This window comes from Meleagris gallopavo, chromosome 1 (assembly GCF_905368555.1).
Source record: "Meleagris gallopavo chromosome 1, MGAL_WU_HG_1.1, whole genome shotgun sequence".
NCBI lineage: Eukaryota > Metazoa > Chordata > Aves > Galliformes > Phasianidae > Meleagris > Meleagris gallopavo.
In genome coordinates this window covers 178,884,807-178,902,575 of record NC_139404.1, presented here as the reverse complement: position 1 = coordinate 178,902,575, position 17,769 = coordinate 178,884,807, and the positions used below count along the sequence as shown (strand labels likewise).

The window sequence follows — 17,769 nt, the reverse complement described above, 5'->3', positions numbered from 1 at the left end:
AAGGGCACTTCCTGCGTTCTATGATACTTTGAAAGTTGGTTGCCATTTTAGAAAATTGCCCTAACTAACAAACACTCCTGTGACAGAGGATAAACCATTTGGAAATATTTTCTTTTTTCACAGGCCTGGTACTGGGCAGTAGTAGCAGTAAGAGCAACAGTTCATTTCACACAGTCCTTGGAAAAGTTACGAGAGGTTGTTAATGGCTTTCTCCAGCATATTGAACAGGTGACTAAAAGATCTGCACTCCATAAAAGAGTAATACACAACAGCCTTCCATGGAAGAATGTCTAATTTATCTTTCCTGTTTTGCAAACCAAAACTTCAGAAAGTGCTTTTCAAACTTCAGTTCTCTTTTAAGTTCTTACTTCTGTAATCTTTTCCTATCTCGGTGAGATAAATATCAGTCTGAAAAGCAATGTTCAAGTAACTAAATTGACAGAGGAGCAAAATTAAAAATTTGCTCCTTCCTTTAACTCTTATAAAGTCCATGATAGGGTTATCCATCAAGAGTGAGCTATCTCAGGATTGATCACAAGTCTGGCACAATGTAATTACTGAACCAGAAGCATTGCATTATATAGCATGAAATGAAATAGCAACTTTGCTTTCCACATTATGAACCTGTTGACTAATGATGGAGTGTTGCAATTAGAAAATATGGAAGTAACAAGGCAAGGTATTCCACGGTCTGCTAATGTGTAGAATAAAACTACTGATAGTGTGAAGTAGGGAAATTAAAAACAGTAAAACTGTAACAGAAAATAACAAGTATTTTTAATAAATTATAAAAGGAGGCAATGAAAGAGTCCTCTAAAGTAGGTCAAGTTTAAAAGGATTATGTGTAGTGTGTAAAAAGGGCTTCTTCTTCTACTGTATCAGTGAACCCATGTTTTTGTATTATGCTTTCTGATGTTTGAGAACTGGTGCACTCATTGGCATGGTAACTGTAACCTAGAATTGGGTTTTCCTTTAAGAAACCAGGAAGGAAAAATGATGAGTCCGGGAGTGAGAAACCAGAGCTCCCTCGTAGACTCCAATTTCATGCTGTTTGAGTGACAAATAGCCAAATCACAGAGTGTCACAGAGCTAAAAGCACTGGTAGCATAACTAGTTGTTTGAAAAGTCATCATTTTGGTGTAAATCAGCCAAAAAGGAAAAAAAATAATAGAATGAGAAGAATGAGAGGAAATGATGAAGTTGCCCCAGGTCAGCACTGAATGGGTTCTTCCTCACTGTCCTCATGTTGCCTGGAATACATTTTTTCAAATGAGCTATTTATCTGGAATAATAAAAGGCTGAACATTTGTTTCAAAATTCACTTTATTTTTTGAAACTTGGATTAGTAGATTAGTGGATTTTAGTAGTCAGGATACTGACTACAAACATTCAGAGTCACCGATGCAAAATGAACCAGATAACGTATGTAAGAACCTGGCCTATTTGCACTTTATCTTTCTGTCAGCTGCAAAGTTCAATAGTGCCTGACTGATGGAGGAATCTAGGCATCCACTGACACCCAGGTTTGTAGGAGGTTGTAACTGCTGCTGCTCTCAGTCTGCTAGCTTTTAAAATAGTGATTATTTGCCACACATATAGCTATTTACCACTCTGGCATTTTGGACTTGCACAGGGCCAGGTATCCACGTAGCCACCATCAGGCCCCCCCACAGCCTGCTCTGCTCTGGGCTGAGCACACCCAGGGACCTCAGCCGCTCCTCACACACCTACCTTGCCCTCCAGACATTTCTCCATCTTCGTAACCCTCCTTCAAATAACTTCCATTAGTTTTATATCTTTCTTATACAGTGGGTCCCAGTCCCCAGCCCCAAAATGCCAGCGGATGCCACCTGCACAAATCTCCTCAGTGTGCACAGCACGCAGTGCTCTGGCAGTGCTGGAGCTGCAGCCACATGGCAAGCTACCCAAAAAAAGTTAATGAGAACAAAAACATTAACAAGATATTAAACAGGCCACTTGGAAGACATGGAAAGGAAAAGGAAAGGACTGGAGGAAACAAAAAGACAGTCAGAAGTAATCTCCTTAATATTTCAACAATGATGACAATTGTCTCTTCTCCTTTAAGAGACCTATCGAAAATTATAGTGGTGTCACAGATCCCAGGAAGCAAAATACAGCATAAAAAGCTCCTAGAAAAGAAAATACACCATAAAAACCTTCGTGTTTCATAAAAAATACATTATTTTTATTTAATCACAACAAAATACTGTGAGATCATTATCACAGAAAATTTGATAATTGCTTTAACTTTTTAGGTAAGAGAACATTAGAGATAGGTTAAGAACTGTTTGCTTCCCCATCAATCCTGCTCTCTAAAACTTCCTTCATAACAGCTCATGATTAATGGCCAGCGATTTTTTTTCCTCTCCTGGGCTGTGTGACTGCTTCTGACCTTGGAGAGGAAGGTTTCACATGAGCAGGAGAAAACACACCCTGGGTAAAGCAATGCTGAGTTGTGAGAGAGCTGCTGGGTGTTTCCTAAGGTATGAAGCTGCCCGGCTTCCCTTGGCCAGGGTGGCAGAGCTGAGCTGACAGCCTATGTGCCATGCAGCAGTGCCGAAGCAGTGCAGACCCGATGAGGCCTGAGCCAAGGGCTGCGCTTCGTTCATGGCCTCCCAGGAGCAGCCCCCAGCCACAGGGATGTGCTGGAGCTGTCTGAGTCTGGGAACTGAGTGCGAGTCCTTCATACCCTGATCAGCGTTTCACTCATAGCACATGCAGTCATACCAGTGATTCAGGCTCATTCTTCCATCTCTTGTTGGCAGCAGCACAAAGAACAGATTTTTTTTCCTGTAGGTTTCATGATTTTGAAGGAGGCTGTTACACCTCTCCTCTCTCCCTGCACTGTCACCCAGCAGAAAAAAAACAGTCCCTCTCATTCTAAATAAGGTGGGCAATGGCCAAGGGCCTCACTGGCATCTCCAGCCCTCACAGAGACACTGGGAGCTGGGGCTGAGCTGAATTGTGCAGCAAAGCAGCTTTTGCATGGGAGGAACAGGACACATGCTGGGAACTCCTGATTCTGGTAGGGGGACACAGGGCCAGTGTCCCACATCAAAAAGGCAGAAACAACAGCCTGTGACATGAGAAACTATGTGAGGACTTAAGCAGTTGCTTGCCTTAAAAGTCAGCATTTGATGTCTACTGGATTGCAAGGAGATTACAGTCAACTCTAAAAAAAATGTGGAAAAAGGAAAAGGGGGGTGGAACTAAAGAGAAGGAAAGGAGAATAAAGAGGAGAGGAGAGGAGAGGAGAGGAGAGGAGAGGAGAGGAGAGGAGAGGAGAGGAGAGGAGAGGAGAGGAGAGGAGAGGAGAGGAGAGGAGAGGAGAGGAGAGGAGAGGAGAGGAGAGGAGAGGAGAGGAGAGGAGAGGAGAGGAGAGGAGAGGAGAGGAGAGGAGAGGAGAGGAGAGGAGAGGAGAGGAGAGGAGAGGGAAAAAAGAACACTAATGCACTTGGTGGAGTTTCCTGACACCCTCTGGCTTAAATTCACTAACTGAATCTAGCAATGATAGAGAAAAATCTGTCTTTCCTCCTCCTTTTTCTCCCACCTATCATCTCTGTCAAGCCTCCTGTTTGATACTGAGTAGTATTTTCGTGTTTGTAAAATATCAGCCCCAAATCTGGCTTCATCTCCTTGGAGCATTTTGCCTTTCTGCGGAGGCTTCTAGGATAGCACAAGAAGAGGCTGTTGACACCACCTGTGACAACTGCCTCAAAAGTTCCATGGAAAGGCAAAGAGCTGTGAGTTACCAGTCCCTCTGCTCAGTTGTTGGAGGGGGATTTTATCTGATAGATTTGGAAATTAAGAGTTTATTTTTGGCAGGGGACTAAGTATGAATGTAATTCACTGCTTTGAACATGCACAGGGCAGATTATTGTCCAGTTCAAGGTGTAACATACAAACAGTGTGCTCTGGATTGTACAAAGAACTCACACTGTAGCAGTACTTTGGGCAACTTCTACTACCAGGCACCTGGAGAACTGTCTGGTATGGGATGTCCATATGAGTGGAATACACTGGAATACACTGGAATAGGTTTCCCAGAGATGTGGATGCCCCATCTCTAGAAGAGATCAGGGCCAGGTTGGATGGGGCTTTGGGCAACCTGGTCTAGTGGGAGGTGTCCCTGCCCATGGCAGTAGGGTCAGAACTAGGGATCTTTGAGATCCTTTCCAACCCAAATCATGCTGTGATTCTATGGTCTGACTGACAATGCAAGACCTCAAGGACAGTCATCAGGGAGACTGGACCTCCCCTGACTGTTATCAGATCAATTTTCTGTAAACATGCAGCTTCCTGTCTAGTCTTTAATCCGCTGTCCCACATAGCTTTGTACCCTTAGCTCAAATTGATGGGAAAATAGCAAAATTGTGAGAAAAATCTCAGGAAATTTGTAGAGGTGAGCCAAGCAAGGTAAGATAAAGCTACAGACACAGGTTGAAATAACATCAGTAGCAATTTGAGGATTTGAGGGGGAAGAAAAAATATCAACGTGGGAAAATTAAGAACCCCAAAACAACAACAGCAACAACAATTAAAAATATATACATACCAATGGAAGACAGCAGCTTAGCACTATCAAAGAGCTCCAGGAGGCCTTGGAGGATGACCCTTTCTCTCCTGGATAGCAAACTCCTTGATGTAACAAGGATACTGTTGCTCAATCTGAGCCCAGTATTTATTAAATCTAAAACATCATTTGTCTTAATAAATAATGATTAAATATTTTGCTTAAGTATTGCTTGCAGCATCTTATATGCACAGTTAAATTTGCTCAAAATGGCTCAGAGATAACGCAGGGCACCCTACTCAATGATGTGAAGTTGATTTTGACTGCCATGCCTTCACAGGTGCCCAACTGGAGCAGAGGCTGCTGTTCACCTTGGGTTCATATTTACAACTTTGCCCTGCGAGCCTCTCCAGCTGTTTTTAGGATACTATAAAGCATTAGCCAGTCTGCCTCCAAGGTGTATAATGAAGACATCTTCTATCCACTGATGTCCTGGCACGGCTTCAGTTGTTGGGACCCATCACTAGTATTAGACAATGAGAGGCTCTCTGTTGTATCCTTTATTTAACCTTTGATATTTAGCCCTCTGGCCCTAGAATTACTGGCTTCATGACACAGCGGACATAGCAGGTCCCAGTGCATGTTCCTCAGGCAGCTCAGGAAAGTGCATGGCACCCACTTCTCCGTGGCCTTGGAGGTACCTGCTGGTTCTTTACCTCACCTCTTCCATGGGTATATTTCCACCAGGTTCCACAGAGCCAGGAGATCAGACATCAGTGCATCAGGAACAAACTTGATAAAACAGCTTGCAATGACCAGTGGGGGAATTTCCAACACTGTTTATCTGACACCTTCAGTCACCTTCCCACTAACAAATATTTGATTTTTACCCCTCTCCTTTCATTCCCCCCTCAAATATTTTCCTCTTCTTCTGTATGCATACTGTTCCCCCTTGCCTTAAAGTGACTCCAAGTCTGGGAGTGCCGCTCTGATTACTTACAACCACTAGTCCTTCTTTTATGTAGGAATTGAGTTGTGTGTGTCCTGACTTTGGTGACATCTACATGGTCTAAATTTTGCCCTTAGGCTTTGCTGTCAGGACCCAGATTGGTAAATGAAGCAATTAAGTTTTAAGAGTTTGAAGATTAGTATTTGAAAATATGACATTTAAATTTAAATTACGAAATGACTGCAATTTTAGTATGGAAAAAAAAGCAGGCTAGAAAATTATTGTATTAAGCTCCATAATTTGTTCTACTTTTAATGTTGAAACTGTATTTTCAATGATTTATGACAATACTTAATTTCACCATTCAGTATTTTCCAAAAGGTTCTGTATAACCAAGGGGTCCATCATTTCCTTAGGAGGCCGAACAGACAGTTGTTGGAGGAAATAATTGCTTGCAGGCAGCTTTATTCACATTTGGAGGAGTGTTCAAATTTATGAAATGAAAAATGAATTATTCAGATCTATCTCAACTTTTTTACCCTCCTCACTTGGGAAAATGCTTGGAAATCTTGCCCCAAGAGATGTCCAACATAAAATGCAAACCCATTTTTCCAATGGTTAAGTCATTCAACTAGAGTAAAATACAAAGACAGGTGCCAGTGCTGAGCAGCAGCATTAATTCCCTCTCAAAACAGGAGCCAGACTCCACATCTGCTCTTTCCTGGGTAAGTACTTCTAACAGACAAGACCACAACAGCATCCACTGTCCTGGCTTGGTCCACCTGGTCACTACCTCCTGCACTGGTGATGATGTTGCCCCTCATTCCTTGGTTTGGCAGAGCAATCATCTAGAAAGTCAGATACCTCAGGACACAACCACTGTGAAACCCAAGTTATTCATTACAGGGCAAATCATGCTCTACACATGAGGCAATCTTGACTAATTTTCTGAATTCTGCCTCTTCTATGTTTTGAAAGAGGAAAATAAAGGGAAGATCCTTCAAAAAAAAATTGACAGATGAGCACATAAAGCACTGCAATTCTTAGCAGTAACTTTTTTTTTCTTTTTTTTCTTTTTTTTTTTTTTTTAAACATGCACAGGGACCTATGTTATTTCAGGAAGAAGAAAAAAATTCAGGTACATTTATCCCTGGGGCATTTTTATCCAGCTGGTCTTTGCCTTTTCTTTTTTCAATTGAGTGATCATAGAATCACAGAAAGGCCTGGGTTGAAAAGGACCACACTGATCACCTAGTTTCAACTCCCCTGCTATGTGCAGGGTCACCAACCACCAGACCAGGCTGCCCAGAGCCACATCCAGCCTGGCCTTGAATGCCTCCAGGGATGGGGCATCCACAACCTCCTTGGGCAACCTGTTCCTGTGTGTCACCATCCTCTGAGTGAAAAACTTCCCCCTAATATCTAACCTAAAACTCACTTGAGTCCCACTCCGAAATGCCTTGTTTCTCCCACAAAGAATGCAGACACCAGCATCTTTAGGGCGTCACAATTCATAATAAATAAAAAATAATAAAAACAATTCAAGTTTCTTTTTATATGCTTCTCTGAATAAACATAGTCTTGAGCAATTTTGGGTTGCAGTAGTCAAATTTATTTCCACTGTAGAAGCACACTTGTCTCCATAATAAAAAAATAATATTTTTGCTGCAGAATAAAAGTAATCCTATAGTGGTATAAATATATCTACTTTCACAAGAATCCATGTTAAGTCACTCAACATATATTCAGATTTAGTATTCTCATAGTTTCAAATGGAATCAAAAAAGGTAGTTGCTCACAGAAAAAACAAGAATTCTAAAATTTGGCTCAGTTAGGATTTACACATACATGAAATCACAAAAAGGCTTTTATTGAAACAAATAAATTACATATGAAATGATGGCATTTAGCACAAACTACTTCTGCTTACCTAACTAAAACACGCTGTATGGCATCAGTCATAAAAACCTCCACGGGTTGTCTCACAGAAATAACCTGGAGGTTGGTGGCTCTGTCCGTGGCAGGGGGTTGGAACTTGATGATCCCTGGGGTCCCTTCCAACAGAAGCCGCTCTATGATTCTGTGAACCTCAGTGCTGGCCAGGAAAAATTAATATCAAGAGCATTAGTGTTCAAGCTCAGTTCTCGTTAGTCTGTGCTCAGCCTGAGTCTTAACTCCCAAGACCCCTATCATCAGCTGAACTCTTTCAAGAAATAAACCATCCTTCAGGGGATGATCACAGATTGATCAGACAGCTGTCACTTCCTGCTACTAAGCCCCCATGCTTACTGACAGGTAATCAAGACATAAAATACTTCACATAACATCATTAATGACCTGATGCATCCAAAAGTCTTATGGTAGGTAGGTCGATGTAACTATCTGGTATGAATACTTCAAAAAGGCAGAACACAACCTCCTGCACTCCCAACAGTAAACACCACTGTAGCATACTTCCTGAACTTTTAATGTACTCCTTTCAGCTGCAGAAGTGGAAAAAAACCAAAAAGGTTAAATAAAGTTTAATGAAGTACATCACCACTGTATGTTACTACGTTCTAATTATACTTATTTACTGCATGGACTACCCTCAGCATGAGGCCCTCACAATACTGACTTATTCTAATACTCCCTAACTGTTAGTGCAGTATTAAAAAAAAAAAAAAATACAGCATTTGGTTTTGATTCTTCTTAATGTGTCTTGGGAGAAGGACACATATAACAAATACAACACAATACTGAAGATAGGAGAACATAACTACACTTAGTTCTGATACACTGAAAAGCAATTTATTACATAAGCATATTTACACAGGCACACTGACTTATTGAGCACCATTTTTTTTCTCTCTATTATTACAGTTCAACATCAACATTCAACTCTGAACAGAAGAACATTAGACCTTTACAACAGTTTCAGCATCAGAAAAAGAACTACCTATATTCTACACAACAAGAGAACACTAGTATTAACACTCCAGTTGAGAAGTTCACTGCAAGAGACCCTCTCTCTGAATTCTGAGGCGTTCTTTCTCCACTTGCAAGCGCTCCTTCTCAATCTGCAGCTTTTCTGACTCAAATTTTAAGAACTGCAACCTTTCTTTCTCTAACTGCAAGCGTTCTTTTTCAAGTTTTAACTTTTCAGTTTCTAGATCCAGAGGCTGTATGATGGGTTTTTCTGATTGGGTGAGGTCATTTTCCAGGGCAGGTTTCTCAGCACGCAGAGTCTCTAGCCTCAGTTTCTCCCGCTCGATTTGAAGTCGCTCCTTCTCCAGCTGCAGTCTCTCATGCTCCAAGTCAATGTGCCGCAGCCGTTCTTTTTCAATTTGTAGGCGCTCCTTCTCCACTTGCAACCGTTCAGCTTCAATATCTAACCGCTGCTTCTCCAGTTCCACCTTCTGCTTCTCTAGATTTATAAGCAAGTGTGAATCTTCATAGGCTAATCTAGCTTGAGCAGAACTTAGATTTCCAAACTCCTCAATGTGGGTGAAATCTGGTAAGTCATTTTCTTTTTTTGAATCTGGCAAAACTGATGAAAAAATTTCTTCTTCCTCAATAGGAAACTGCAGAGAGGAATGCAACACACAAGAATTACATCCCATTCTCTCTGTTAGAATAGCATTATATACAACTTCACTGAAAGTAACAGATGACTGCTTTTTTTCCTGCATCTTAAAAAGTATTCCAGAAGTTACATTCTACAAAATAAACATGCTATGTTTATTTTGTTTGTTATTACATAGCTTGAGAGACACTTGATCTGTAAGCTAATATTTGTAATGAAAAATCTGTTTATCTATAGACACGCAAGAGTAGCATAAAAAACACTGCATGATAGATATTACAGAGCATTCAGAATCACTGACAGAAAACTAGACCTAAAAACCACGTGGTGGCCTTACTTTTCACAAAGCTCAATGACATTTATGCAAGCCACTAGCAATTTGCTGTGACTAATTATCTGTCAAAGCAGTTGGATCCATAGGATACGTGGTATTAAAGCTAACCCAGCCTTCATTAACACGAGGATTCAATTTCTAAAAACATTTAACAATGCAGTATTTAAAACCATCTGGCATTTTTCACATGGTCCTAACCCTTCAATCTGTGTAAGTGGGTCAATAAACAGGACTTGTTTAACCAATTTTATATTGCCATTTTTGCTAGAAAACCACTCATGAAATGGATTATTAGGGGGGTTAGTACCACTGTTCTTGGTGAACCATGAAGGCTGTAATCCTGCAAGAGCTGTGTGCTATACACCATCATACAGAAGAGATATTGTTTCCCATTACGAATACTGCAAATGGAAGGCAAACGGAGGAAGACATGGGTTCAGAAAACAATGTAAGGCAATGAGAGCGACTACCAGTATTTCAGTTTTAGAGAAGCTGACACCTTTCTTCAGCAGCTGTCAGGCAGCAGTCCCATTACCATTTTTAAGAACTTATGCTGGTGTTTTTTTCCCAGCATACATTCTAACTAAACTTAGACACAATTTGAACCCATATTAAAAAAACAAAACAAAAAAAACATTCAAACATTTGGTTTCAGTCTCACTGCCTCCCTATCTCAGAACAGCTACAATGCTACTAAAAATAGCAACCTGGCCACAGGTTTCGCAGCTACAATTCTGACAGAGGAATGGTTGACTGATTTATTCAGATAGTATTTTCATCTCCTGTGGTCTCATTTTAAGAAATGCAAACAGTATTCCATTTCTTTCTTTCTGTACCTCCAGGTATCACACACTTTCATTTGTTAAAGAGGTGCACTTTCCTTCTCCATTCATCCATTCTGATACGCTAAGTATTAAAACAGCCAATATCCTTCAGTAACGTATTTTCATTCTACTGATTGAAATAATTCCTATCTCTGACATACAGAAATGGAAAACACCTTCAAATACATACTTGTATTGAAGGTTACCAGCCTTACACACCACTGCAAACAGGCAGATTTGAATACCTTCTCTCTGAAGCACAACTGTTTCTACTACTTAATTCACACGTTCAGAGAAACCAAAAACTGATGCTAATGAAGCACACTGAAAAGCCCTAGCTGAGGTGGGAAAACAGCCATATTGCATACAGTTAATGTGTGCCAGTCACTTACTTCAAAATTCTGTGGATCCTCCTCTTCTTCTTCTACTTTGATTTCTGTTAAAGATCCACCTGCTTCTCTGAAGTCAGTAATGTTCTGCCATTCAAAACTAGATTCATTTGCAAACCCCATTTTGTCATCCATATCTTCATTGAGAGAGTCATCCAAGTCGGATGAAGGAAGGTGAAACCCTCCACCAACTGCCTTGATGTTTGCGTTCAGACGCTTCCTCTTCATGAGCGCTCTCCAGTCAAGGTATCGCCTTTTCACTTCTGTCCCTGTTCTTTGCTCACCTTCACCTACAGCATTCACACACTCTGCTATTTCCTCCCACGCTTTCCGTTTCATCTCATTAATTGTTGTATTAAGTTGCTTTGAAAAGAGTACTTCTCTCCTTTTTCTGATTTCCTTAAGGAGAGTTTGAGTTTCCTGAACACTAAAATTACTTTTTCTTTTTCTTTTCAACTGTTTCATTTTTTCCAGCTTTAAGCTAATAATTTTAGCACAGCAGATTACAGAAGCTATTTGACTAAGTTTAAAAAACAATGAAAGCAGAGATCAGCTCTCGTTAGATGTATTTTGTCTTCGCTTTGTAGTATTTTCCTATTTCTCAGGGTTCCTAGGAGAAGAAGAGCAAACAAAATAAATCTCAAAGGTATACACTGCATATTTCTATTTAATGAGCTTGGTTCCAAAATCACCCATTAAGGAAGTGTACATTCTGAACATACCGCTCATCTGTTGAAAACAATTTTGTTACACTCTGAATTTAAAGTAGCTATTGATGAGCTCTCATAAACTCGTATGAATTATAAATCTATTAATATATCTGTCATAAACTGTTCAGGTTGAGTTGATATTTCCATTACAAAAATATAGTTATTTTCCTGTAGCTCTTACAGTTTTGCCTGTTGGGCTACGCTTAAGGCTGGAATTCAACATATACATCTTAGTCTGAATACTAAGTTATTTCAAAAAGAAGCTAAATTTTTTACACTGTTATTTCAAAAACAACATATTTAGGCAAATGAAATTTCTGAAACATTTTTCAACTACTTCTATGCAAACAAGTGTCATGCATTCGAGATGCTACTATAAGAAACAGCTCTAGGAATAAGCCATTACTTGCGCACATTAAAGCCCTGCTCCACGGCCCTCGCACTGTAAAATGCTTCAATTAATGTCAGATCCAAAGCTCATCCAGTCCTCTACGCCAGCTATGGCTGATCCTGTGCCTGATGCTAGAGGAAGCTAATCTTGGACACAGCGCACAGCTCTGTATAAAACATACACATCAGCACATCAACAAAAACTCTCCATTTGGGGGACAAAGCACACAGCAGTTCACAGTCTGCATCTCCTATGCACTGTTGACTGTACATAACTAGCTTACTTACAAAGTTTTCCAAGTTTTGCAAGCTGCATATTTCTATTTAGGATGTATGAAGCTTCCTGCCCTTCTGAAAATAAAGTAAGAAAATAATAATTCATCTTGAGAACAGAGAATGATTGAAATAGATACTATGACTAAGGGCTGTAGCGTAGATGCACTTCTTGCCATGACCAGTATTAAAAACCAGAAACAGAAAAAACAACCCACCCCCAACTTTCTGCCATTTAAAAAGTCAGACCTGCACTACAACACAGCATTGTATCTCTGTATCTGCTACAATTACAAAAAATAAGTTTTTTTTTTTTCAGAGACCTTTTACCTGATCTTTAAACTTCTCCTTTAACCTTCATTATTGTATGTTTGCCATGAAAAGATATTTGGGCTTTTAAGGAAGCAGCACCAAACTTACTTCTCTCTGGCAGTAAATCAATTTATTTGATACTTACTCTGCTTTTCAAATCCTAATTACAGTGTTAGTTCTTTTCTGTCTTTATACTAATTTAATTTCTTGACCTATCTACTAAACTCAAATTCATCTTCAGTGTTTATGTTAAAAACTTTCTAAAAGTCATTCAGCAGGTAAATTCTCCAGAAGAGCTACCAATACACAGAAAGAACTAAGACTGCTTTTAGAAGTTCTACTGTTAATGAGACAGTTATTCTGAATTGATAAATAAAAAGATTAAGCTGAATTCCTGATGCCTGCTACTTCACACTGGCTTCAGAAACTGCATGTACATGTGTGTAAGTTCAAAGAGTTACAGAATCACAGAATCCTTCGAGTTAGAAGGGACCTTTGAAGGTCATCTAGTCCGACTTCCTCAGCAGCGAACAGGAACATCCACAGGTTGCCCAAGGCTTGATCCTGAGTTATGCAGAAGTCTAACACACAGCATAGACAGTTTTTCTGATTTATCACTACTAAGGTGCCAAACCTTTGTTTGAAGTCAAAACTTGCTTATTTTTACTGAAATTGGTAGAACTTCTTGAATTAAAGCAAGTACTGAAGTGGACATCCAAGTACTTGGTTAGCTATTGGACAATGAGTCAAATTTCCACAAGTACTAACAAACTGGATGCATCAAACTCTTGGATGTATTAATAATTAACTGTTTTTGAGGTTACCTAAATACCAGATTCAGGTTTTTAAATCAATTTTTCCTCCACGCTATTTTTCAAATGCAATTCTACATGAATGTGGAAGATAAGCAGCTGAGCTTTCCTCTTAGCTGTAGGCCAGGTCACAAGTTAAAATGCACAGCTGCCAGGTCACCCTGCAGGTCAGTCCCACTGCTGCTCAGCCAGGTGCTCTGCATCACTGCTCTGATCGCCCATCCACTCTTCCACAAGTACCAAATCTTGGGTTTGGATTTTAAGTTACAGGTCAAGGACTGCATTACTACACTGGGAACCCATGGCATAAAATGCCATTTTGCATAGCATTAAGTTTGTTTTTTTTCCTATAGCATATATGACATAAGCCCCTGAAAGCAACTGTAAAGCCTACCTATTTTAAAACTCTTGGTTATTACTCTCTAATTGTTAAGCACACCTCACTATTTCTAACTCTCTGCCTTCTGAAAGCACACTGTCTCACTGAAGACGTTTCCTTTTTCATTAACACAAATGGTGCTAACGAATTATCTTAGCAGTATACAGATGAGCAGATTTGGGCCTACTGTGCAGTAGAACCATTACCTTTTTGATATATTAAATAAAAAGCACTATTACCTAAATAAAGCTGAGGTTGGTAAAATTCAGGTTCTAATACTTTGATATTTCTAGATGGTGTTCAGGATATTACTTTTAATTAAGAAAAAAATGAACTGCCACATGCTTAAACTATTTAACAGTCAGGAGTGGTAACAGGCAAGGATTTGTACACATTGTAGATCGCTACAAAAAAAGAACAAAAACAACTTATCAGCAATTTGAAAAGATTAATTTACAAGAACGAAACATAAAGCATGTTTGATTTCTAGTTTGAGATCTAAAACAAGAAAACACACATTCAGAAATAATTCCAGACAAACATTTCAGCTTTTACCAAAATCAGAACCATAAGACTTCAACGTTTTTGTGTCGTTAGCAGAAAATTCCACAGCAAATAAATTCTACTAAGTGCACCAGTTAGGAATAAAAGTGATTCACTCAAAAAAGGGATGAGCAGATTAGAGGAGAGATGACAAAATCCTGGTTATGTGACAGAGAAATCCCAGAGAAGTGACAAACGATGCAAACAGGCTCTGATGTGACTAGCAGCTGTGCACACATTACTCGGAATGCAAATGCAAAATGTGTACCATTTAGGTACAAATGTAAAATGTTGTCTAGAGAAAGAGAAGGGTTTTTCATCATGAGAAAGCTTTCAAGGTGTGCCCAGGAAAGCCAGTAATGTGACACTGAGTTTGATACAGTCCTGTCAGGCCAGAATCAACTGAAGGTTAAGAAGGCCCTCAGCTCTGGTCTGGAAACTGGAACTATTTGTTGTTGCTGAAATGAAACAGTATTATGAAACTAAGCTAAACAATCCATAAATATACATAAGATTCATAACCTCAAAATACAGCAGAGGCATCTACAGACTGCCGCTATGCCTTTACGTTTCCTTTCCTTGCATCTGACTGCGTGAACACATGCTGGAATGGAGCGTTTAAAAAACAAAAACAACAAAAACCAACACACAAGCAACATAGGCTGCCCAGAGAGGTTGTGGATGCCCCATCCTAGAGGTGTTCAAGGCCAGGTTAGTTGGAGCCCTGGGCAACATGATCTAGTATTAAATGGGGAGGTTGATGGCCCTGCCTGTGGCAGGGGGGTTGGAGATTCATGATCCTTGAGATCCCTTCCAACCCGGGCCATTCTGTGATTCTGTGAAAAAGTCATAACCAACACCAAAAATTCTCACAGACTCCTCTAAAATAATTTATAATATATATATATACACACATATATATCCAGATTTCTTTTATTACGCTTTGGTGGTTGTCTTCACGTTTGAAATTTCCAGAAAAAATAAATATGACTGAAAAAAAAAAAAGCATTTGATCAGGAGGCCCCGTAACCTATTTTTCTAAAACCAAATTTGAGAATTGGGCAGTCTTCTCACAATACTAATCCAGGACTTTCTGGAAAACTTCAGGTGTGGTTCCAAACAGACGGCTCCGCTGGCATGGGACAAATTTAAGTACTGAGAGATGGTTCAATCAGTACTACTGTACACACAGAACGGTTCAGGTGGGAAGTGACCCCAAGGCCCATCCAGTCCCAACCCCCCACCACGGGCTGGTTGCCCCCCAGCAGCTGAAGCTGCCCAGTGCCATCCAACCTGGCACTGAGCACGTGGAGGGATGGCGCACCACAGCTCTGATCAGCTTCCCTCTCAGTGAAGAACTTCTTCCTAACGTGCAACCAAATCACACCGCTCTTAGTTCAGAACCGGAGGAGAGAGGAAGGAGGCCGCACAGCCCCCAGCCTCGGCCCTCCCGTCAGACATGGCCCAGCCCCGCGGAGCCCTCACAGGGAACAAAGGCGGCAGACAGCCCCGCCGCCGTCCCTCCCCACGCCGGGCTTCCGGGCAACCGAGTCCATCGGAGACCGAGGGACCCCGCACTCCTCACGGGAGGACAGAGGGCTGCCACCCCAACGCTCCCCGTGATTGAGAGTGCAACCGTTCTGCACCCAAAGGGGCCGAGGGCTGCGGCCCCCCATAAGGCGCCGGGAGCCATGCTACCTCAGTCCCACCGCGAACCGCACCCACTCCACGAGCCGCACGCGTTACTCACCTACGCCCAACTCACCCCACCGGGTCGCCGGCCCTTTAACGACCGACACCTTCCTATTGGGCGAGCTGAGTGCCCATCAGCCCTTCCCGCGCGACTATTGGCTGTTGAGGCCCGTCGCTTGTTCTCTCCTGCCCCGCCCTCCTAGACGCGCCGTAATGCCCCGAATAAGCTTCTGAGCGCCGTAACTCCCCCGCGGGGACATGGCTCGCGCAGCCCCATGCAGCATTGGCTGTGGCCGCTGCTTGTCTTACCGATACCTTCCGACGATTGGCTAGCTTCTGCCAAAGCCCGCCTTCCGCTTTATGACTTTCCGGCGGCGCGTTTCTTGCGCTCAGTGAGGCGTTGGGTTGGGGAATGGTGGGAGGGTTGGGTTCATGTGGTGAGGCTCGTATGTAAAACGAGCCAAGTAACGCTCGTCGTCCAGGTGATTCCGTAGTGGGAGAAAATGTTTTGAAATTTGCCGTTTATGTAAGCCGCAATATTGCTTCACGATAGCGAATACGCGAGCGAAGTGCAGCGGAGCTGTGCTGTTGCGGCCCCTTTTCCTGTCTCCGCAGCCCCCGCTGAGGTGCCCGGACCTCGCCCTGTGTGCGTCTCGTTGCCGTGGCAACTTGGTGCTTGGAGATGCTTAATTAGCATATGCATTTACATACGTTGCTGAAACGCCTTACCTGTGTTCTGTCCGGTCTGCTCTGTGCACTGACTCCTTTGCACTGATGAGTGGGCCCTTGCTGAACCCTACAAACACAGCTGGCTGCAGGTCACTGCGCTCACACAGGCCTATGAGGTTTTATCAGCTCACAGAAGATGACAGTTCTGCTGCTACACAATGCCCACTGTGTACTGTAAAAATTTAAGGAAAGAAATAGTAGAGAGTGGGGCAATAAGACCATGCCACTTTGTTGGCAATTTTTTACACTATATATTGTATTTAATAAAACCTATGCATGACCAAGGCTTTAGTTTATGTTATTACATTGTTTACGTATTTTAACAGTGCTCATAAATATGATGCAAGTGTGCCTTGAAGGTGTTGGAAGCTAGTTCAACCTGGATTGAAGTGCAATCAGTGGAAAAAATACAAAGAAGGGAACTCATTACCAGCCTGAGCCTCTGCCATTCTGCAAAAATAATTAGTGCTAATTATAATAATATATCCCTTTTTCATAGGGAGCACAAAAACACTAAATATGATTACTGCTTGTTAATATAAATTGAAGTGTGAGATCTCGTGGTAGCTGGTCTTGTAAAGTTAGACAGATCTCCTTTCTCCCCAATTGTTACTCCACTATTACAGAGGCTATTTGGTGTATACCAGCTTCCTCCACTGTGGAAGTCTTTAGACCACCTTCATTCACATGAACTCTCTTGAATTTATATGTAGCTGACTGAAACAGAAGAACACTGAAGATAGAAATATAATTCCAGAATCTGTTTGTTCTGCATGTCAGGTAACTGTGAGAATTTATCTTTGAAGCTAGAAGTAGAAACAATAGCAGAGGATTAAAGGCAGGAGGGGAGAAAATAACCTGAAACTTATGCTGTCCAACCATAAAGTTCCATATAATTATGAAGGGATAAAGGAAATGTGCTGGTCAAGGAAGGTGGCTTAGGTGTTTAACAGTGAGCAAGTTCAGTGAATATTCCCTCAAGGTATTTAACTTACTCATGAACTAAGAAAACCATTGAGTGTAACTTCTTAAAAATGATATGGTATCCTTTGTAAGATACTGTGATACAGTCTGTGATACAGACTGTGAAGGTCACTGAATTTTAAGTTCTGGAGGAATATAAGAACAGAGGGCTCACTCACCTAATGCCACATCTGCACCCTTTGCACTCGTGTATTTTAGAGTAGCAATGTCTAAAGTAGCATGGAAGCCCACTTCAAAATAAATATATAATCATTTTCAATATTTAACTATTGAAAATACTACATACCAATCTGATCTAGATGCATCCAATAAAAAATACCAATTTATACACATACTATACAGTAAAAAAT

General features: G+C 41.1%; 1 protein-coding gene across 7 annotated transcripts; it reads right to left on the bottom strand.

Moving 5' to 3' along the window:
- Positions 1–7,072: 7,072 nt before the first annotated feature.
- MSANTD4 (Myb/SANT DNA binding domain containing 4 with coiled-coils) lies at positions 7,073–15,904 on the bottom strand. Of its 7 annotated transcripts, XM_031552066.2 has the most exons (5): positions 13,711–15,758; positions 11,984–12,046; positions 11,712–11,862; positions 10,599–11,205; positions 7,073–9,046 (listed from the first exon to the last, which is right to left on the bottom strand). In XM_031552066.2, the coding sequence occupies exons 4-5, from the start codon at positions 11,058–11,060 to the stop codon at positions 8,474–8,476; spliced, it is 1,035 nt and encodes a 344-aa protein (XP_031407926.1). In that variant the 5' UTR covers positions 11,061–11,205; positions 11,712–11,862; positions 11,984–12,046; positions 13,711–15,758; the 3' UTR covers positions 7,073–8,473. The 7 variants fall into 7 exon arrangements, with proteins under 7 accessions (XP_031407926.1, XP_085072398.1, XP_019467797.1 ...); XM_085216272.1 differs by lacking the exons at positions 11,712–11,862; positions 13,711–15,758 and adding an exon at positions 15,765–15,841; XM_019612252.2 differs by having other exon boundaries at positions 11,984–15,758.
- Positions 15,905–17,769: the final 1,865 nt, after the last annotated feature.